General features: G+C 37.1%; 1 protein-coding gene across 2 annotated transcripts in view; it reads left to right on the forward strand.

Moving 5' to 3' along the window:
- syt12 (synaptotagmin XII) overlaps window positions 1–23480 on the forward strand; it is a 99415-nt gene that overhangs the window by 44598 nt on the left and 31337 nt on the right. For both annotated transcript variants that reach the window (XR_003935658.1, XM_030137078.1), the window contains exons 2-4: window positions 14933–14993; window positions 18825–19018; window positions 20726–21130. Coding sequence is in view for 1 of the 2 variants with exons in the window: in XM_030137078.1 (XP_029992938.1) it covers window positions 14948–14993; window positions 18825–19018; window positions 20726–21130 (645 nt within the window). In the remaining variant the exon portion in view is untranslated. The remainder of the gene's footprint in view (window positions 1–14932; window positions 14994–18824; window positions 19019–20725; window positions 21131–23480) is intronic.

Genomic DNA, 23480 nt, shown 5'->3' on the forward strand with positions numbered 1-23480 from the left:
GTAGAATAGAATAAAATAGAACAGAATAGAACAATATAGAATAGAATAGAATAGAATAGAATAGAATAGAATAGAATAGAATAGAATAGAATAGAATAGATCTGTATTGTCTCTGTTACAGGGACAATGAAAATCCATTGAGCATTTCTGTTCTGTTTAGCAGCTAAGACACTTAGGGCAAAATGACTGTGAAAAAATATCACACAAACGAGGTTTACGCTGTCGGGGGCCGACAGCAAGAGTATATCCCAAAAATCCCCCCAATCCCGTGCTATATCTGCCTCCATTTGGACAAGTGATAATATTCATGGAACACCCAAAACCCCCTGGAGGTCACCTGTGTTGGTGCTAAAGGGGGATAGTTGTCATGTTCACATGAAGGATATCCAGCCTAAATAATGTCAGAAAATTATTTGCTGAATAATGTCAGAAAATAGGGCTGCACAATATTTGAGTAATGACACCAGAAGGGTCGTTTTGAGCGCTGGCCCTTTAAATGCACATGACCCCACCCCCTCCAGGTTGTTTACCGCACTTTCTGTCCCGTTCAGCCACTTGTGTTTGTTAATACAACCAACAACTGAACATTTTAGGTAATCGGCTCAAAGTTTGCACATATTTTCAGTATGGACTACAACCGCTGCTGCTGACAAACAATTATGTCGTACTCTGAGAAATGTTCGGCGAAAGTCTTGACCTTATATGTGCAAATGTCGTGATGTAACTAGTTATAAAACATGACAAATTAAGCAGGAATTGAAATGAGTTGTAGAAATCCACTTTGTTGGAATAAATATAAATATAACTTTGCACCACCTGGAGGGTTCAAATTCAAACTTTTTGAACTGTTAGGTTCCAAATACACAAATAAATGTACCAAAGACTAATAAAAGTGGGTTTAGCAAAATATGACCCCTTTAAGTGATTTATTACCATTCATTGTAATATTATCCTCTGTTTTTTTTTAGTGTAAATCAAGTATTTTTCCCTATTTTTAATTAACTGATCATGTAGATGTTCATGAAAACTCAGTAAATTCGAACATTATTTTACAACAGAGAAAATTCAAGAAAAAGTGACTTTTTCAGCAAGGATATCAATGACAACATAAAAACAAGCTTCTACAACTTCTGTCATTTATCAAACTCTGAGTTTTATTGGTGAATAAATGTTATAGAAGATGATGGTGTTTCCAGTTTCACTACGGAGCCTCTGAACGTCCAAATGGGTCATATCTGATGACCATGAAAAGACGACAAACTATATTTTACGCCAATTATTTACATGTATTGATAGGATTAGAGGATCAACAGGTATTAAACAGTTTACATCAGTAGATGCTTTTCGTCACCGGTAGCTGTTTGGGTCTTTATGGGTTAAGCCACTGATTTGTAATAATAACATCTCCATATTTAATGTGACCCAGTACGGTTCTAATCCTCTTAATATTGTCAGTGTCAGAGCTGATACCATTTGGGGGTCTGTGGAACTAGATGCATCTGAAACCAAATGTTTCATTTACTCCAGCAGATCAGTCTGGCACTGGTCCCATTCAGACTGATTTCCATGGGACCAGACTAATCACTCTGTTTATCTGCTCTGATGTGTTTTGAAACGATGCGTAGACCCTGCATTAACACCTGATCATATGTGGAAAGATGTAATCCACGGTCTGAACACACCTGTGGAGGTGGCATGGGATGCACAGTCGAGGAAAAATGATTAGACCACCCCTTGTTTTCTTCAATTTCTTGTTCATTTTAATGCCTGGTACAACTAAAGGTGCATTTGTTTCGACAAATATAATGATCACAACAAAAATAGCTCATAAGAGTTTAATTTTAGAGCTGATATCTAGCCATTTTCTGTGTTTTCTTGATAATAACCAAAATCACTCCAGTTATTCCATCAATATCTATGGCATTGTACTGACAAAAACAGTGTTTTTAGGCATTCCATGTTTTCTTTTCTGTCTGTTTTAGTCACATGATACACACAGGAGTTAGTACTGGATTGCATAACCATTGTTTCTGACGACTTTTGATGGTCTAATAATTTTTTCCGCGTCTGTATTTGTCTACATTCATTTCAGTCTGAACAGGCATGTGTCTGAGGTCAAACTGAAGGAGTGAATATTCAGTTAGCTAACAGCATCATATTGTGTTTTTTTTTTTTTTTTTTTTTTTTTAAAGATATATGACCTTAAGATATATTAAAAGTGCCTAATATTTATGGTACTGCCTGAGCTCATCTGAACAAAGCTCTGCCTTCACCACTATTTTTTTTCCTCAGACAACAAGTAGAATATTAATACAGTTCATGTTCATTAGAATACAGTTCATGTAACCCATTATAAATACATAAACTCTTCTAAGTGGTCCAACTTATCCATATTTACAGTGTATTAATTGACTCACATAATCTCCCTTCGCAGTGAATAAGGTGTTTCCAGATCTGCACACTCAATTATATTTGCAAAGACATGTTTAAAATTCAGTCTGTTCATCCAGACTTATCTAGAGAATAAACACACTTAAAGCCTGACAGTTATGTTCGGTATCAGAGACCAGATGTTAATGGAAGGTTTGAGGAGGAACTTGGCATTCTTGAAGTCAAACATTGGTTTTTGCCATTTGATTTTGCAACGACAATGTAAATAATATTTAAATCTGAATTTATGTAAATACAAGATTTCTTTTTTTATATTTCATTATTCACTCTGTTGTTTTTTCTTATCTTATCTTATCTTATCTTAGCACAGACATTATTGATCCCAAACTGGGGAATTGTAGTGCAGCAAACAGTGAAAATACAATATAACAATACAAAACACACTATACCAGTGCTTTCCAACCTTTTTTGGCTCGTGACCCCATTTTAACAACACAAATTTCTGGCGACCCTAGACATTCAAAACGGGGACTTTTTTTTTTGCTAAAATTAATTTGTTTTTGATCATGTAATAGTTTGCTATACTATGTTGCAAATAAATGTTTATTTTAGATGATATTTAGTTCATATAATGTATATTATTATGGACGGAGGCAGAAAAGCCAGGTGTAGATTACTGCACAAGGTGAGCATTTTATTTTCCTTGGTCAGGATATGTACAGTCAGTCCAGCTTGGATTTACAAGGCTGACAATTAATACTGAACAAACAAGAACTCAAACTATGAATTATGAAAGAGCTGCAGCATCTGAAACTGACCACAATGAACATTTGAAAGATAAACAGAACCACAGTGCTTCAGTTTCAGCTTCAGAGTTTGTCATGTCTTTTATGTATTGTGGCTGTTACTCTCAACTCACCACATATTTTTTATTAGAAAGTTTTTTGTTTTTTTTTATCTATCTATCTATCTATCTATCTATCTATCTATCTATCTATCTATCTATCTATCTATCTATCTATCTATCTATCTATCTATCTATCTATCTATCTATCTATCTATCTATCTATTAGTGGAAATTCCAGGTGACCCCAGTTGAATTCCAGGTGACCCCAAGGTTGAAAAATATTGCACTATGCGTAATAAATTACAAATATAAAAAGACAACTGGTAGAAAATCTGGACTATCAAACAGTTGGTGCAATAATAAACTGTAATGTGTAAAGTAAAATGGAATATATCTTATATCTTGCCTTTGATGAAGAAGCTACCTTGGGAGGAGCCCATGAACGCAGCATGATGCGATGATGTAACAGGGAGTTCAGACTTAATGATATGTTCTGTCTATGAGCCCCTGCCTGATGTGTGTGAGAAAGACACAGATGTAATTTATGGCACTTAGGTTCCGATAGACTTCACCCACGCTCCATTTGCAGCAGATCTTAATTATGTAAATCGTTCATTAATAGGTCAGTGAATGCCACCTCTGTTCAGCAGTGATGGGTTATATTCATCTTATACCGCTCTGTTATAATCTTTTAACACTCAACATGTTCCCATTGTCCTGTTGGATTCAGTGGCTCAAGTCATCACTGATTCTAATGCTAGGGAATTTCTGATTTCCATATAAGAAAAAATACTTTAAAAATGAACAAATCTTTGCATTGAGAAATAAATCTGACTAATGGCACATTCTAAGACTGTTATAGTCAAGGTTTTTTTCAGTAAAACAAAACAACTGCATTTAATTGTAAATCATTAAAGGAGTGATATTTTGCTTTTTTAAATGGAATTATGCATTTTAAAACATTTCCCTGTGGTCTACATAAACTGTAAATCCTCTGCTTGGGTCTGAATTCTTCATTAATTCAACTCCACAGGTCCATCTTCAACCCTATTTCTGAGTAATGACACCAGAAAGGTCATTTTGAGCACTGGCCCTTTAAATACATGAGTCATGTCATGCCCCACCCCCTCCAGGTTGTTGACTGTGTTTCTTTTATTATTATTATTATTATTATTATTATTATTATTATTATTATTATTATTAAACCAAGAAAAAAAGTTCTTTGAGATTAAAAATCTCTTTTTCAAGCGTGTCCTGGCCAAGACAGCAGCAGAAGTCAAACAAAATGGAAATCACAGCCATACATCCACACTAATATACATAAACACAATGAAAGTCAGTACTAAAAACAAACTTAAAACTGATAAGAACATACATATAAAACTACTTCTCTGTCACGTTCAACCACTTGTGTTCGTTAATACAACCATCACCTGAACATTTTAGGTAATCTGCTCAAAGTTCGGACATATTTTCAGTTTTTACTACAACTGCTGCTACTGACAAACAATTAGACTCGGAGAAATGTTTGTCGGAAGTCTTGACCTTATATGTGCAAATGTCATGATGTAGCTAGTTACAGACATAACAAATTAAGAAGGAATTAAAATGGGTTGTAGAAATCCACTCGATTTTTGCTGGAGGGTTCAAATTCACACTTTTTTAACTATTAGGGTCCAAATACAAATGCACCAACAAATGAACCAAAGACTAATAAAAGTGGGTTTCGCAAAATATGGCCCCTTTAAGAAATGTGTGTTCGTCATGTTTCAGACAGAATTTGGTGAGCTTCATTGATCCGTTGGCTCTGTGTCACATGTGTTATTGCTCTGATTGGTTGTAGGTTGTAGATGTAGAGTCATTCTGAGATGCAATCAGACAGAACCAGTCATGTAAACTGTTAGGTACAAGATTTTAACTTTCCCAAATTTGGTTGGCTAGGCAAACCCAGAGCCCTATAAAGAGAGTTATGACTCACTTTGATGTCGCTGCTTCAGTGATCACATGGTTCACGTAAGCCTGAATAGGTTCAAACAAACCAAGTGCTCCCATGTTATTTAATGGGAGAAACAACAGTGAGCATGGTAAATGTGAAAATAAACCACACACAACCGTTGTGTCACTACTGTATGTACTGTTGTGTGTGTTATACATCTGACTAGTGGGGTTGACCACTGAAAGGACTGACTTTATTACTTTGAAAACTTAAATTTTGGGTGGACAGATTGGTGTTAGCTTGGATAGGCTATGTACCTGAGTGGTGCTAACTTTACAAGTTCATTCATTCTGCAGCTGTACTGTACTCGTAAGGAGATAGACAATTTACCATGTTTAAGTGTTACTATTATAGGACAGTGATACAAGCAGAAAACAGTGGTTGGCTGTGAACACTGTGTGTCTGCCAAGCTCTACTCTGATAACACACACAATGAGGCGTTAACCAGCAGAGAGCATAGCGGCTAACTTAGCATGTTAGCGTTAGCACGGATGCTAAACTCATTAAAACTCAACATTACCAAACTCAACAGAATCCTTATAGGATAGAGTTGGATCTTACAAACGCCAAGTGACAGAAGTTTTGCATCCTTTAACTCATGAATACTAACTTTAAAAGCAACTCTCCTCCTAAGTAACACATGACCTCAGCTGACAAATTGAACCAAACACCACCAGGTTCAGCAAAACAACTAAAATAAAACCCACTGATAACATTTGTACGAACGTTATCTTATCGTAACAACTCCATAATTTGTGGTTATAGTGGTTAAATCTCAACAGCTGTCCAAGTCAGCTAGCAAACTATAGGGCTACAGCTGACAAACGTAACAGTTGTTTAAGATGTAAATTTGTACAAACCCTAACCCTAACCAAAGACAACTGAATTTACAACATAATGTCCACTAATACAGGAAATACACTTGATAATTTGAAAGTTGACGATATCTTATTAACTTACCGCTGGAGTTGCTAGATCAGCTGCAATAAAAATGAATATGTTCTGACGGCGTTACACGCAATGTTTGGAACTATTGGCCCCTCCATGACCTGGAAGAAGGTGCATATTTCTTTGACAACGGGAGTCTATGGAAGTGTCACTAACTCTGATATGTATGGAGGACTCTGGGCAGACCCACTGGGCTGCAGTTGCCCGTTTGCTCGTCACAGTTTGCTTTGTGGCTGTCTCCTCTCTCACCTTGCTTCACCTCATCAGCCATAATCAGTTGCACCTGTTGCTCACAGGTGGGCCTAATCAGCTGGCCAGAATGTTAGCTCCACTGGTTCATTACACAAGTGCCAGACAGCTAAAAGAGCCTTAAAGCTAAATAAGGATAATGTATTAAATATATCACTGGCAAAAGTGAGCCAAATCATTTATTAAAAAAGCAGTGGGAAGCAATGGGACACAGATGAAAGAGACAGGCACTATTACAACGTCCAAAAATCAGAGTATGTATAAAGTTTTCAAGCTAAGAATAGAAGAGAGGAAGTGGCAGTAGCAAGACTTAGACTGGGACGTACAAGATTAAGATCAACAATGTTTTTAATGGCCAAGTGCATTTCTGATAAATGTGATGTATGTAATGATGATGAAAATGTTATCATGAAGGGTAGAAAGTATACAGATTACAGATTCATTTATTGTCATTTGATAGCACAGAGCACATACAGCACAGAGTACATCAAACGAGATTGCGATCGATGATTAGGGACATCGGGCCGCCGCAACTGGTGCGCTGCAACTTAACCCTTTTCTTCGAAATTTGCAGTGAAGAACACAAGATAATGCAAAGCACAAATATAAGACATCATACAATTTTTACACGGTACACATGGACACACGCTGGTATAGTGCAATGAGGGAGAACTTGTGTGACAGGATATATCAACTAGAGCGGAGATAGAGTTTAGAGGGAATAATAGAAAGAAGTGATAAAATGGGAGTGTGCTACAAGGCCATCTGCTTTAATCAGAGGGAAACAGGACTAATAGATAAGATATTAATTCTAATATATATAGTATTCTGCGATGAACTGGCGACTTGTCCAGGGTGTACCCTGCCTTCGCCCCTATGTAGCTGGGATAGGCTCCAAGCGACCCCCGTGACCCTAGTGAGGATAAAGCGGGTTCAGAAAATGAATGAATGAATATATAGTATTATGTTGACACTGATATTATTTACATTTTTACTTCTATATTTATTTATGTATTTTTTTATTATGAATTTTTATTTTATTTTTTTCTTTCTCTTTCGTATATATCTGTATCATAATACTGGAAGGTCTCAGAGTGTGTGTGTGTTTGTGTGTGTCGGCACGATTCTGACCAATTGAGATGTTTTTAATCGGCCAATTTGGTACCTACAGTTGAGGAATAGTCCCATCTCCAAATTTTATATCTCAGCAAGTTCATAGGACCAATATTTTCGGAGATATTAGTCATTTTTGGAATACAGTAGCCTTACAATCACGTAGCTTAGTTGACTGGAAGCACAGTACCACACTGCATGATGGGAAATGAAGTTTAAAAACAGGAACGATGCATTTTCTAGCTTCAGTCCCTATGTATTTGTATTAATTTGACACGTGCTTCTCCATGGATATCTCTGCAGGTTGATAGGACCAATATTTTTGGAGATATTAGTCATTTTGGAAAGCAATTGCCTTGCAGCCATGGAAGCACCGTACCACACTGCATGATGGGAAATGAAGTTAAAAACAGGAAAGCTGCATTTACTCCTGCAGTCCCGACATATCGGCGTTAACATTGGTGCATGCAGCCATCCTTTGTGTGTACTGAGTGACGTGAGAGAGAGAGAGCGAGAGAGAGACTGATATATACAGTATGTGCCAAAAAAATGAATACACATTAAATAATTGTAAAGTAGGTGTTTATTAAAATTCATTTAATTTTCAAAATGTAATAGAATTTGCAAACATCACTATGTTGTTTTGTCACCGCCTGTTCTCAAACTGACGTCCGTTCTGGTCCAGACACTGCTGACAATGCCAAGCAATGGAATCACACACATCACCAAACAATTCCCTTGGTATTTGTGTACATTTATGTTCAGTGGCTGCTCTCAATTCAGCAACTGTTTCAGGTCTCATAGCGTAGACTATGTCTTTTAGATATCCCCATAAAAAAAGTCTAGTGGTGTGAGATCTGGTGAACGCAGAGGGTATTCAACGAAACCCCTCCGTCCGATCCACCTGTTTGGCGAGTGCACCAAATCTCACACCACTAGACTTATTTTTATGGGGATACCTAAAAGACAAAGTTTACGCTATGAGACGTGCAACAGTTGCTGAATTGAGAGCAGCCACTGAACGTGAATGCACGTAAATACCAAGGGAATTGTTTGGTGATGTGTGTGATTCCATTGCTTGGTGTTGTCAGCAGTGTCTGGAACAGAACGGATGTCAGTTTGAGAACAGGTGGTGATAAAACAACAAAATGATGTTTGTAAATTTGATAACATTTTGAAAATTAAATGTATTTTAATAAACACCTACTTTACAATTACTTAAGTGTGTATACATTTTTTGGGAGACCCTGTATATATATATATATATATATATATATATATATATATATATATATATATATACAGGGTGGGGAAGCAAAATTTACAATGAATATTTAGTTGTTTTTTCTCAGCAGGCACTACGTCAATTGTTTTGAAACCAAACATATATTGATGTCATAATCATACCTAACACTATTATCCATACCTTTTCAGAAACTTTTGCCCATATGAGTAATCAGGAAAGCAAACGTCAAAGAGTGTGTGATTTGCTGAATGCACTCGTCACACCAAAGGAGATTTCAAAAATAGTTGGAGTTTCCATAAAGACTGTTTATAATGGAAAGAAGAGAATGACTATGAGCAAAACTATTACGAGAAAGTCTGGAAGATACTATTAAAGAAGAATGGGAGAAGTTGTCACCCGAATATTTGAGGAACACTTGCGCAGGTTTCAGGAAGCGTGTGAAGGCAGTTATTGAGAAAGAAGGAGGACACATAGAATAAAAACATTTTCTATTATGTCAATTTTCTTGTGGCAAATAAATTCTCATGACTTTCAATAAACTAATTGGTCATACACTGTCTTTCAATCCCTGCCTCAAAATATTGTAAATTTTGCTTCCCCACCCTGTATATATACAGTACAGGCCAAAAGTTTGGACACACCTTCTCATTCTTTGCATTTTCTTTATTTTCATGACTATTTTCATTGTAGATTCTCACTGAAGGCATCAAAACTATGAATGAACACATGTGGAATTATGTACTTAACAAAAAAGTGTGAAATAACTGAAAACATCTCTTATATTCTAGTTTCTTCAAAGTAGCCACCCTTAGCTCTGATGACTGCCTTGCACACCCTTGGCATTCTCTTGATGAGCTTCCAGAGGTAGTCACCTGAAATGGTTTCCACTTCATAGCTGTGCCTTGTCAGGGTTACTTAGTGGAATTTCTTGCCTTATTGATGGGGTTGGGACCATCAGTTGTGTTGTGCAGAAGTCAGGTTGATGCACAGCTGACAGCCCTATTGGACAACTGTTAGAATGCATATTATGGCGAGAACCAATCAGCTAAGTAAAGACAAACAAGTGGCCATCATTACTTTAAGAAATGAAGGTCAGTCAGTCTAGAAAATTTCAAAAACTTTGAATGTGTCCCCAAGTGCAGTCGCAAAAACCATCAAGCGCTCCAACGAAACTGGCTCACATGAGGACCGCCCCAGGAAAGGAAGACCAAGAGTCACCTCTGATGCTGAAGATAAGTTCATCTGAGTCACCAGCCTCAGAAATCGCAAATTAACAGCAGCTCAGATTAGAGACCAGATGAATACCACACAGAGCTCTAGCAGCAGACACATCTCTACAACAACTGTTAAGAGGAGACTGCGTGAATCAGGCCTTCATGGTCAAATAGCTGCTAGGAAACCACTGCTCAGGAGAGGCAACAAACAGAAGAGATTTGGGCCAAGAAACCCAAGGAATGGACATTAGACCAGTGGAAATCTGTGCTTTGGTCTGATGAGTCCAAATTTCAGATCTTTGGATCCAACCGCCGTGTCTTTGTGCGACGCAGAAAAGGTGAACGGATGGATGCTACATGCCTGGTTCCCACCGTGAAGCATAGAGGGGGAGGTGTGATGGTGTGGGGGTGCTTTGCTGGTGACGCTGTTGGGGATTTATTCAAGATTGAAGGCAACCTGAATCAGCATGGCTACCACAGCATCCTGAAGTGACATGCCATTCCATCCGGTTTGTGTTTAGTTGGACCATCATTTATGTTTCAACAGGACAATGACCCCAAACACACCTCCAGGCTGTGTGAGGGATATTTGACCAAGAAGGAGAGTGATGGAGTGCTGCGCCAGATGACCTGGCCTCCACAGTCACCGGACCTGAACCCAATCGAGATGGTTTGGGGTGAGCTGGACCGCAGAGTGAAGGCAAAAGGGCCAACAAGTGCTAAGCATCTGTGGGAACTTCTTCAAGACTGTTAGGAAACCACTTCAGGTGACTACCTCTGGAAGCTCATCAAGACAATGGCAAGAGTGTGCAAGGCAGTCATCAGAGCTAAGGGTGGCTACTTTGAAGAAACTAGAATATAAGAGATGTTTTCAGTTATTTCACACTTTTTTGTTAAGTACATAATTCCACATGTGTTCATTCATAGTTTTGATGCCTTCAGTGAGAATCTACAATGTAAATAGTCATGAAAATAAAGAAAATGCAAAGAATGAGAAGGTGTGTCCAAACTTTTGGCCTGTACTGTATATATATATATATATATATATATATATATAAAAAGAGAGAGAGATAGGTATGTCCCTGGTTGCTCTGATAAACATTAGCCTACTTCCATTATCTTTGTGATCAGTTTCTTGCTGATCCAGAGCATGATCAGACCTTAGAGCATATTTTCATGTAATTTCTAAGTTCACCATAATTGATGAAGGTAACTTGGTCTAAATTTATTTAGACTCATCTGTCCTTTATTCCTTTTTCACTTAAGACCATACATACATACATACATACATACATACATACACACAAACACACATATAGTGATAATAGAAACATTAGTTTAGTAGTGGATGAATTCATTGGGGTGGATATGATATAAGGAGGTTAGGGTTATGGTATGTGTAATTATCTAGTTGTTTTTCTTTTTGTATGAAAATAATTGAAGATTTTGACCACAGAGTAAATAAAATCAGGAGACTGACATTTGCAGCGAACCAACATGTCAGTTCTCTTACCTATTATACAGTATTTTTGCTTCACTTTTTGGAATCAGCATTAAAGTTTTGCATCATCTATCTTTATATTCAACAGGGTGTGTATTTTCAAAGTGTCTTTATCTGATGTCTGCCTACTGTAGCTTTACTTAAAAAAAAAACTTTCAGAGCTGTAGTGAGCTTCCATAGATGTGTGGGCCTGTTGTTTCCAAATGCATTTCTATTTCAGGCTAATTGGACTTTGTTAGCATCACACCATCTTAAGCTGACTGAGGCTCCGTAGCGCCCACACAGTTTCATTATTTACTGAATTTGTCTCAAACATGAACTCTCTATCCTCGATCCTCCCTCCTCATCCACGTGTCTTCTTCTTCCATCTTTGAATCTGAAGAGTTACTTGGAGTAGAGCGGATCCAGGCGGGGCAGATCTAGATGGGGGGGTGGTTGTGGGGGGTGGGTGTGTGTGTGTGTGTCGCTCAGTGCTTCCCCCTCTCCCAGAGATTCCCCATGCTTTGCTAATGGCACATCAGCAGCTGTCAGTGGGCCCTGCACTGCGTCAGCTACATTAATTGGCCTGCATGGCTGTGGTCTGCAAAGCGCTCAGCAGAATTGAGTGAAAACCCCCACCACCACCACCACACACACACACACACACACACACACACGTCAACCCCCTGCAGCTTTTTTTTTCCTATATCATTAGTGTAATGCTCCTGTTTCCTCCGAGCCACCGAGATATGGGGAGATTCCAACAGGCAGAGGAGGAGGAGGAGGGGTTCAGGGGGAGGAATGAGTCACACACCAGCGACTATCTTTTTTTTTTTCTTAGCAGGAAAACAGTGGAATAATTTTATTACTCAGCCGCTCAGGTATTGTTTAAGAAAAGACAATGAAAATAAAATGTCTTCTTACTGTAATCAGATTTCATTGGACTATGGCTCTTGACATCACCTGTTACTATGATGACTCTATATATAGTACATATATGTCACACCCTATATCTTAAAGCAGCAGTTGGACACCAAAATGTAGAAGGCTTTTTGGTGCATTTTGAATACAAAGCCCCTGAGCACATAAATATACTTAATATTCAGACTTTCTGTCTCAGTTTACAAAATCAATGCTGTTTTGCCTCAATGTACAGATGCACCAGTTTCCAGTTGTTTTTGTTTACTGTCTTTTTTTTTTCTTACAGGGAAAAAAAAAAAAAGTACATTATGAAAAATAATTGAAAAGCTCCTCTGCTGCCATTCTGACAGAAAGTACCAAATCTCAGTCTGTAGGTGTAAAAACATTATGTCCTCGAAGGGAGACTAAAGTGGCAGATCTGTTTGAATGGAGTCCTATGGGAGAAGTGGCTCAGTCCAATGAATAATAACTAACTTTATGAAATATGTTCCATAACAATCAGACAACCTCTATGAGGACCTGTAACATGTTCTTCATAGACTAACAAATTCTGCTGCCACCTGATACGATCTAATGTTGTTAAGGCACGACACTCAGCGTGGACCCAAATGCACAAGACTCTCAAGGATCAGTGGTTTAAAGGATTTATTTTAACAAAAATTCAAAAAGGCAAAAATGGATGAACAAAGGCAGGAAGCACAATGTGCTCAGTATTAAACTAAAAAACCTAATGAACAAAAGGAGGGAGCACAACATACTCTATAATAAACTAAAAACCTGATATACAAAAAAAAACACATGAAACAAGATTCAAGCTACTTAACACATGGAGAGCTTCTCAGGGAAACACAAATGACGCATTGACAACAGACAAAGGGAGAGACGAGAATATATAGGGGAAGAAGGAATCACATTCAGGTGTGGGTAATCACAGGAGGAACACCAGGTGCAAGCAATGAGGGAATTAGGGAGGACAATGACAAGACAGACAGAGTGCAGACAAAAACAGGAAGAGGACACCATCACCAAAGTAAAACAGGAAGAGACAAAACAAAAAACCCTAAACTAAATCAACACAAACGACGACACATGACAAATGTTCAAGAAATGGTCATTTTTCAAGATAATTTTCTCTTTGAGATGTTACAGCAGCTCGACAGTCTGTCATGTGACCAAACATAAACCAAACACACATGCATTTTATACTGCTTTTCTTCTTTGTATTGTCAAAATCAAACCAAACTCACCTAACACATTATATACATACGCACAGTATACATACTGTTTTACTTTCATATACATACAGTTTTTATAGGAAATACATGGTGTTAATACTGTAAATTGTGCCTATTCATATTTTATCCAGTTTTATTTTTTATTTTTTATTCCACTAAGCTCTATTATGTTACTTTATTAAATTGTAATTTTTTTTTAAATCAAATTTTCTTATCTTTTTTTTTTTTAATATATATTTGCACTCTTCTTATTTCTGTACCGCTGGTATTTGTAAATGTTGCTGCACTGACTGGAGTTGCACTCTAATTTCATTCATTCATTTGTTTGTTTATTTTGAGCATTTACAGAATACATGCAAATTCAAAATTCCAAAATCATTCATTTACACTCAAAAAGAATGGGAGGAAGAAAAACTTATTAAATCCCACCCCCGTTCTCATCATCAAATAACTTAACACGATAACGTTTTAAATACTCAATCCTGTCCTTTGACTTCAAGCCAGAACAATGAACAAAAGAGGCCTATACCAAATTCAAATGAACTCATTTGGCAGTATTTATATTATATAACCAAAATGTGTGTGAAAAATAGAAATAAAGTACATTCCTGGTGGTGATACCACAGGTAACAGTTAACTATCAACTTACATTATAATAATTACATACAATTGTCACAATTGTTACATACAAATGTGTGTACAATGAAATTGTACACACAATGACAATAAAGTCTATTCTATTCTATTCTATTCTATTCTGCATCATGAATCTCTCACATAAAAAAAAAATCCATGATCGAAACTTAAATTAATGTTTTTGTCAACTGTTAAATGTGCAAGATTGGAATTGGAAATAAATAATTGGGAAAATGATGAAACCATCCCAGTTAATAAAAAGCTTCTGAAATCATTATAAAATCATTTTCCCAATTATAATAAATATCTTTGGTTCCTCTGTGCTTTCAGGGCTTCAATACACAAATTCAACCATAAGAATTTGCGATAATTGTCAATAGCTGATGTTAGTCAGTCAGGCTGATACATCTGTTCATCACAAATGGAAGGAAGATCTATTACACTACCCCTGTCAGTTGTGTCAGTTGTGTTATTATATTACAAACTGTACTCTAGATGAAGAACACATTACTATTTACAGAGTGTTCTGTGTTTATTTTGCCTTTATATTCGCTCTAATTTCAAATCTGCCAACATCTGTTATAGTTTCAGATGTAAAAACACTCTTGAACTGATAAATGTTTGAGTTTTTTTTGTTTTTCTTTGTTTCCCCCTAGGCTGCCTGCAGCACCATGTCCTCGGCTCACAGTGGGGATATATCAGGCTACCATCTGAGTGGTGAGAGACTTTCCAGCATTTTCCTTCCCTGAAATGTTCTGCATGTGTATCCATGTGAGAAGGAATGATTGGCAGCTGTGCTTTTTAATCCTCACTGCTGTAAATGTAAGTGCTCATCAGACCATGGGCATTGTTTCTGCATTTCATTAACCCTTTAATGGGGGAGTGACTATTTCTGGTCATTTCCGCATACATTACAAGACAGTGACAGCAATAGTTCCAGTGAGGACAGTGAGTCAACAATCTCAGGTCCAATGTGGTCTACAGGGTCTGTAAGGTCCACCTCTGCATGAACAGTGAGTGGACCTGCTTTGTTAGGTACCATGAAGTAATGGTACTAATGTAAGGAATGATGTTCAAAGGGAGAATGTGGATGTTTTGCTTCTGATCCAATCCGATTTTTTTTGGGATTAATTTTGCTGATACCTATCTGCAGTGTTGGGAATAACGGCGTTAAAAATAGCGGTGTTACTAACGCCGTTATTGTTTTCCAGTAACAGGTAATTTAATGAATTACTATTCGAAACATTACAACGCCGGTACCGTTACCAGCAGTGAAATGTGACGCGTTACTATGCACTGACATCTAACAGCTGTTATCCATCCTGGCTCACTCAGCCAGGCACCAGAGGTGTGACGTTCGTGGACAAGTTGAGTCTTTTGAACGGCTCTTTTCAGTGAACAATAAGAACCAATTCGTTGAGAGCCGTTCGTTTACGAGCCGTTCTTATATTCAAATTGCCCACACCGCCTTCATGCTTCACCTGTGTGCCCCATGAGTCTGAGTTGTCCATGCTGCCTTCACCTGAACGACTAATTACATCTACGAGTTTGAACTGTCCGCAGCACAGCCCATTCACTTGAACGCAGCTACGTGCACAACTAATTTAGGGGAGGAGTTATCAGTGAGTCCGACTGACTGGACTGAAGACATTTACCGGATTAACTGGAGGAGCATCTTCTTCCTATAAATGCAGATATGCACTTATGTGGTGGAAAAGCCGGGCCCTAGTGGACCCCAGCCTCACCACAGTTATAGTATGTAGTACCTGTCTGCTGTTCCACTCTGTGCAACTGACCCGTGACCATGAGACACGCTCAAAAATTATAATTTTTTTTTTACATATTTGAAGATTTTTCAAAAAAGTAATGCAATAATTACTTTCCCTGGTAACTAACTACATTTATGAAGGAGTAATTCCATTACTAATTCAATTACTTTTTCGGGAAAGTAACTAGTAACTAAAACTAATTACTTTTTAAAAGTAATTTGCCCAACACTGCCTATCTGATAACGATCTGATACTGACTTTTTACACTGAAACTTTGATTTAAATTTGGAGTCATTATTTATAGGTAATTATACTATTATTTTACTTGAGATCACAATTGGGCGGGTTGTGGAACCTGAATGAAAACAAGTATGACACCTTTGACTCTTAATAACTTAAGTATAATTTTTACACTTTCCAAATTCATACTGTGGTCCCAATTAGAACCTTCGGTTGGCCGGTGTTGCCGCATGTTTGCCACTGCTGTAGCTCGTCTATGGACAGGTCCGTCCAGGGATTATATGGGGGTGCATTCCGTTTCATGCTGTACGTTAGTGATGCAGCGATCAGCGGTTTACTCGGGGGTCAGCTCAAAAGAATGTCAGTTTATTTGCGGGGCGGGTTTGGTCAGGTCGGCTCAAATAATTCCACAAAAGCCCCACGGGTTAAAAAAAAAAACAGACTCACACATCACTACTGGACTTTAAAGTGAAAGTGAAACTTGTAGACACTTCAGTAATTCCTCTAAGCCTCCCACTGTTGGGCAGCTCATTTTCCTTTTCCCTACAGTCGGAAACTTTAATTTGAGGGGGCAGGACATTTGTTTACACCCCCCCCCAGAACTGAATTCATGACTTAATCCAATCTGATCTTCTTAAAAAAAAACGCCTGATCGGCAGCCGAAACCGATCGGGACATTCCTATCTAAAATACATGTTCCTTTCACCCTTCATGTGTTTTTACTGTATTTTTTATATTTACTTCTTGTATTGTGTTTGTAGTGCCACTTATGGGTAAGGAACCAAAATGTGGTAACTTCATTAACCTTGATTTTCTACATCAGCTGAAATTTGCTTAGAGGTCTTATTTATGTCTTTGTGCGTAAGAAATCAATATAAGTGAATCTCCAAAGGAACTTTGTGTTGGTAAATGCAAGTTATGTAAATTTACAGGATTTCAATTCTGTTGCAACATGTTGATGGTCATATGAACTATGTTTTCAGCTCAAAAATGTCCAATTTCATCGCAATTAATGCTATATTTTCATGTCACAAATGGCCAAGTTATATTTTAACTGCATTTACCTGAAAAAAAGAAATTCTATTCTTTTACATTCCCCAGTTTTTCTTACAAGATTCTATCCTACATATCACATGTTTTATTTTTACAGGTTGCAATATGGAGTATGGTGCTGATCCATCCTGCTTATGTTACGCCAATACATACATTAAGAATGTCACACGTCACTTTTTAAATCAACAGTTTTCTAATAATAAGCATTTTTATAGATAGAAATAACAATTCTAGATTACTCTTTAGTATGATGATAAACTATACAATAAATAATTCTGATCCTAGTTTTTGCACAGGGATCATTTGTGGAAACGGTGACATGGCTGCTGAGCATCAGTATGATGGGATCTGGAACAGCCATGTCACATCCGTCCACTGCCACATTTTGTGTTTTTGTGTCAGCTGTTATTGTTTTAGATCCACAATACTAACTTTTATGAATAAGAGGAGAATTAGCAATAGTAAGTATATAAGTTTATTACTAATAAAGTACTGGTACTGACCAGATCATCATGGGTAATGTCACGTCCGTCCACCAGCAAAAGTTTTCACATACACATGTTATTCAAAATCCAATATTTCTGAAAATATAGCTTCCACTGTCAAATAATATCAGTAGTCTGTGCACAAATGAATTAGCATTATTTCAACACAGTTCTATGCATTTCTTACAACTTTTTTTTTTGACAAAATTAGCCACTCATTTGACCCATTTGAAGTAAATTTTAGCCAACATGAAAATTAAAAAAAGTAAAAAAAAAAATTCCTAAAAGTAATAAAGTCTTGTTACATCCTCCAATAACACACACTAAGGTTGACATTTTGAATTCCAAAGTACTTCTATGAGTGTCCTATAAAGGGTTAAGGGCTGTGTGAGTTTGTCGACTTCGTTCAGTAGCTTTACAACACCTCCTTGTCATTTGACCACCTCGGAAGTTCGTGACTGTTCCAAAACATTTTAACTTGCCTTATAATTGGCTTATGTGTTCCATTAAAAAGCAGAACTAAAGCTGTCAAAGTCCTTCCACAGACGCAATTTATCTTTGTGAAGTCGGCTCGGCGCAGCCTCGTAATGTCTTTCTCTAACATACAGCACAAGATGCTCTGATGTGAAATTCAGGGTGGCATTTCAATTTGCCTGTGTCACATTTTGTCAGCGTTTGTCCCAAACTATTATCTGATTACCGTAAAACTTTATATGTGCCGACTGTTTTCCGGAGTCGCCTCAGAGCGCAGTGATAAATGACAACAGTGTCTGACTGAGCTCAGTGATCGGGAACTTGTTAAGACTCCTTCTGGTCTTAAAATGAAAAGCCTCTTTAAACTCCACATCCTGGGGTTTTTCTAAACTCTGCACCACTATCTCATTAAATATGAAATATAGACAGTTATGAGACCAGACTTTACTTGTACTTGTGTAAAATGGAGGTGTATTAGGTGTATTTTCAGTAAGTGTGTGTTTCTTTGTGTGTGTGTTTAATGTCAGTGGTGCGTAACCCACCAGGCTGGGAGGTGGGGATATACCTGGTGGGTTTCTTCGTGCTGTTGGGAGTAGCCGGGCTCAACATCTGGAAGCTGTGGAAATCTGGAACCTTCCCCGCACCGTCCCCCTTCCCAAATTTTGACTATCGGTATCTGCAAGAAAAATATGGAACCTCCTTTTCAGAAGTCCGACAAAAGGTACATTCACTGCCACACTGCCCACACTTGTAAAAATAGAAATGATTCACACAGTGTATATATGTTTTTATCGGATGGAGTTTCCCCTTAAGGCAGGAAGATGGAAGGGTTTATGAAGCTGGTTAAGAACCAAAATCAACTGGCTTTTTTCACCCTGAAGCAAGTGATGAGCAATAATGAACCAGAGTCTGAGGGTCAGGAGTCTGATTATCTGTTTATTTCTAGGAACAAGTTCTTTGAAAATCATAGGTTTTAGTCAGATGTTCAATGTTGTAAGAATTTGCTCAACAATAACGTGGGTGCAGTATCTGTTTATTCGATCAGTGACTAATATCAAGGTTATAATAGTTTTGGATTTTTCATTATAGTTTAGTTTTATTTAGTTCTGAGGTTTTTTTCTCTAATTCAGTTAGTTTTAATTAGTTTTTAGAGCAGGTTTGCGGTTTTTTATTAGTTTTCGTTATTTTCTAAATGATTAGTTTTAGTTTAGTTTTAATTTCTGTATATCTTTTATCTTCTTCACCGTCGAATTCAAATAAATCTTAGACAGGACTCTGCTGCTTTAGCCCAACTTTAGTCTCTGTGTTTCCAGGTAGAGTGGGGACCAGAAGACGACTGTAAATTACAAGTGACAAGAAGTGATGGACCGTTAAATATCATTTGGTGCCAGCAGCTAAAATTGCTTGAGGGAACTAAATCGATTTTATATCAATCTGACACTGACACAGACGAAAACGAAGGGAATTTTATCCATAATTTTTATCCGTTTTAGTTAGTTTTGTAAGCACACAATACAGTTTCAGTTAGTTATGTTTTTTTTTTCTTTTAATTATAGTTTTTATTTATTTGAGTTAACGAAAATATTCTTACAATTCTAGTTTTCGTCATTTTGTTAGTTTTCGTTAACGATAATAACCTTGGCTAATATGACATATTGGTAAAAGTCACAAAAAATAATGAAGTCAAGTTGATGCTGTGTCCGGCGTCATCTTCAATAGCAATGTTTTCAAACATCCTCTCTTATGAAACTGCAGGTTGGATTTATTTAAGATTTTATATGTTACTTCTTTGAGACAATGTCTACAAAGTTTGTTCACACTTTTGAGATACTTTAATTTTTTAAAAATTTTTGACCAATTTTTTAAATATTTGAAATTTGCCTTTACTTATAATGGTCCATATTTTGATGGTTTATAACATGGAAATGGTTACAGATATCAATCAATATAGTTGCTACTGAGCACTGATAGGAAGTCATACATGGACTTCAATTTGATTAGTTGAGTTCTCCTCCAGTGAAAGTATCACCCACTTCTGTTGGGAGATTGATCTCCTGCATCAGGACCACAGGACTCATATCAGCTAAACCTCACAACCCTGCAAATTCAAGTTGTTATTGATTCTTGATAGAACATGAGATACAGGGACGTTGGTCCTGTTTTTCTTTCTGAGACGGGCTTTCAGCGCATTAACAGGAGCATAAACCTGCTGTGTGAACATGAGGTTTTGGAGGTATACATACAGTATTATGACAGCACAAAAAAGCACTTCATGATACATTTACATATATATATTTTTTAGTTCAAGTAAGTTGGATTATTTTCAGACACACCATGTTCTTATTCCATCAAGTAGTTGCATTCTGGTTCATTATTTTTCCAACCTAACGTCAAAATGCTCTTTGTCTCTGTTTAACTAATGCTAAAGAGAGTGGCAGCCAACAACCACCGGCGCACCTCTACCACGTCCAGCCGTAAGCCCAGCCTGGCCCTCGGCGACACCCCAGATGGCTTCAGGGACCTGGGCCACCTGGAGCTGATGAGCAGAGAGCTGGACCCGACGGGCCTGGCCCAACTCAACCGCTCCATTTCCACCGACTCGCTCAGCTCCATCTCCTCCATCGCCAACAATTTCGGTCACGACTTTACCGTCGGCCAGCTGGAGGTGACCTTGGAGTTCGAGCAGTCCCGGCACCCAGGTCACGGGACAGGTCTGCTTCACATCACCCTGCACCAGGGCAAAGACCTGCTGGAGAGGGAGGAGGGAGACTTCCCAGGATGCTTCATCAGAGTGTCCCTGGGACCAGAGGAACTCAACGTGGGAGTCACAAGAGTAAGAGAGTGTGGATGAGATGAGATGACATCTATGTTATAAGTTGTTAGAGGTCAAGATGACATCGTCAGCTTTTTGTGTTCTAGTGATAATCCTCTCCAGTCTGGCCATACTTTAACCCAAAAAGGCCCAAACATCTACCATGGACCTAAACCATCTACTGATCTACACTGTTTAATACCTGTTGATCCACTAAAACTATCAATACATGTAAATAATTGTTGTAAAATACAGTTTATCATCTTTTCGTGGTCATCAGATATGACCCATTTGGATGTTTAGAGGCACTGTAGTGAATGTGGAAACACTGTCATCTTCTACAACATTGATTCACCAGTTAAACTCATGGAGTTGGATCAATGACAGTGGATAGAGAAGCTTGGTTTATGTTCAGTTAATGATAGGTTTTGTTGAAAAAGTCACTTTTTCCTCAGTTTCCTCTGTTTCTGATATAAAACCCCTCAACTTTATTCTGAGCTTTTATGAAAATCTACATGATCAGTGAATTAAATATAGGAAAATGCATGATTTTCACTGAAAAATGCAAAATACATTGGATAATGTTATAATAAATGGTGATAAATCACTTAAGAAAATGTTCTAAAATAATTTGGGAACTACCACAAAAGTAGCACTGGGTCTATATGGGTTAAAGTCATAGTGAAACACAACGTGAAGAATAGAAATTACTGCATTTGCAAAAAAAGAAACCACAAAATTTTGACAAAATATTCACTCAAAAAATAACAGATTCTGAATAAAAATCAGTGAATCAGTCATTGTAAAGAAATGCGTTTGCATAACTAATAAATAATGTATAAATATACTGTGCATCATCTTGTGCAGAAGGTCCCGTTCTTTTTTTGGTTCTCAAAACAATTTGATTTGTCCTCAGGAAGCAGATTTACAAAAATACATTATGAATTTCCATAATGTTTACATTAAACTGTCAAATCAGTGTGGAATTATTTGAACTTTGCTGGAATGACAGAATAGAGAGTTGCAATTATGGATGGTGGTCAATGCCAAGAGACAAATAAGTTTTTAATCCTGTTTGAGTTGTCTCAGCATTTACACATATCACATTTACCCATAAAAATAATGTTTAAGAGCCAAGAAAGTTGCAGTTTGTGGTAAAGATAGTAAAGTGTAACTTCCAGGTGTGTAGTCATTATGTGGTCTATATATTTACTTATATTTATTGTCACAGTCTGATACTTCAACAGTTTTACAACAAACTGCGACATCATGTGTGTAAATGATGCACAATCCAACCAGGATCAAATAATTTCTTGTCTCTCACCATTGACTGTAATACAGATTTTTTTCCTGAAAATAAGTTCCACGGGACCAAAAGGGGCAGGACTACCGCTCTTTAAGTGAATTACAGTGAAAAAAAATAATGTCAACAATAACCATGGTTGACATCACTCACTTTAACCAGATTTTTTTTACTCTGTCTCAGCATCATTTTCATCATGTTACATCTTTCATCTTGTGTCTTTACATCATTTTTGTTTTGTGCCTTTTCTATCAATTACATCTTCCTCCTTTTTTTTTTTTTTTGCATATTTATTTATTTTCTGTTATACAGAATATAATGGAAGAATAATACAGTACAATATTAATATAACAACATTAACAGAACAGAACATAACCAGGGGACAAAATATACAGGCAGAAATAATATATGAGATTATATAAAGATTATAAGTGTTACATAGATCAGTGGTAATGATAGCTTTTTATTTTCAGAATATTGAATACTTGAAATATATTGTTTAAGGTCGATTTTAAAGATTAAAAAAGAAAGTTTGTATTTGAAGAATTTGGATTTCAAAATATGATATTTTGCTAAAAACAGAATTAGATTGATGATGTCTATTGATCTGATTTGGTAGCAGGATATGAGAAAATACCAAACAATATTTTTGCGTAAGTAAGAGAAAAATCAGAATCAATATTTTGACAAATAAAAAACCAGACATCTTGCCAGAAAACGCTTGAGAAGGGACAGAACAAAAACAGATGATATAAGTTTTCTTCTGATTGATTATAAAAAGAGCAATTCACACTGATGTCCTTTTTATATCTTTGTAGGAACAGTTTGCAAGGACAGAAATGATGAATTAATTTGAAAGAAACTTCTTTTATCTTGTTTATAATTAAATATTTAAAAGGGTAGACACCAGATTTTCTCCCATTTCAGGTTTGGTATGAGATTATTCCAATAAGAAACCACATTTGGAACAGAGACAACATTTTCTTGGAATAAACCACATATATTGTGGGTGTTTACTCTGTTTTGGCCAGAAAAACAAATTTGGCCATCTTCAGAGTCAGCAGAGTT

Source organism: Sphaeramia orbicularis, chromosome 6, assembly GCF_902148855.1.
Source record: "Sphaeramia orbicularis chromosome 6, fSphaOr1.1, whole genome shotgun sequence".
Classification (NCBI taxonomy): Eukaryota; Metazoa; Chordata; class Actinopteri; order Kurtiformes; family Apogonidae; genus Sphaeramia; species Sphaeramia orbicularis.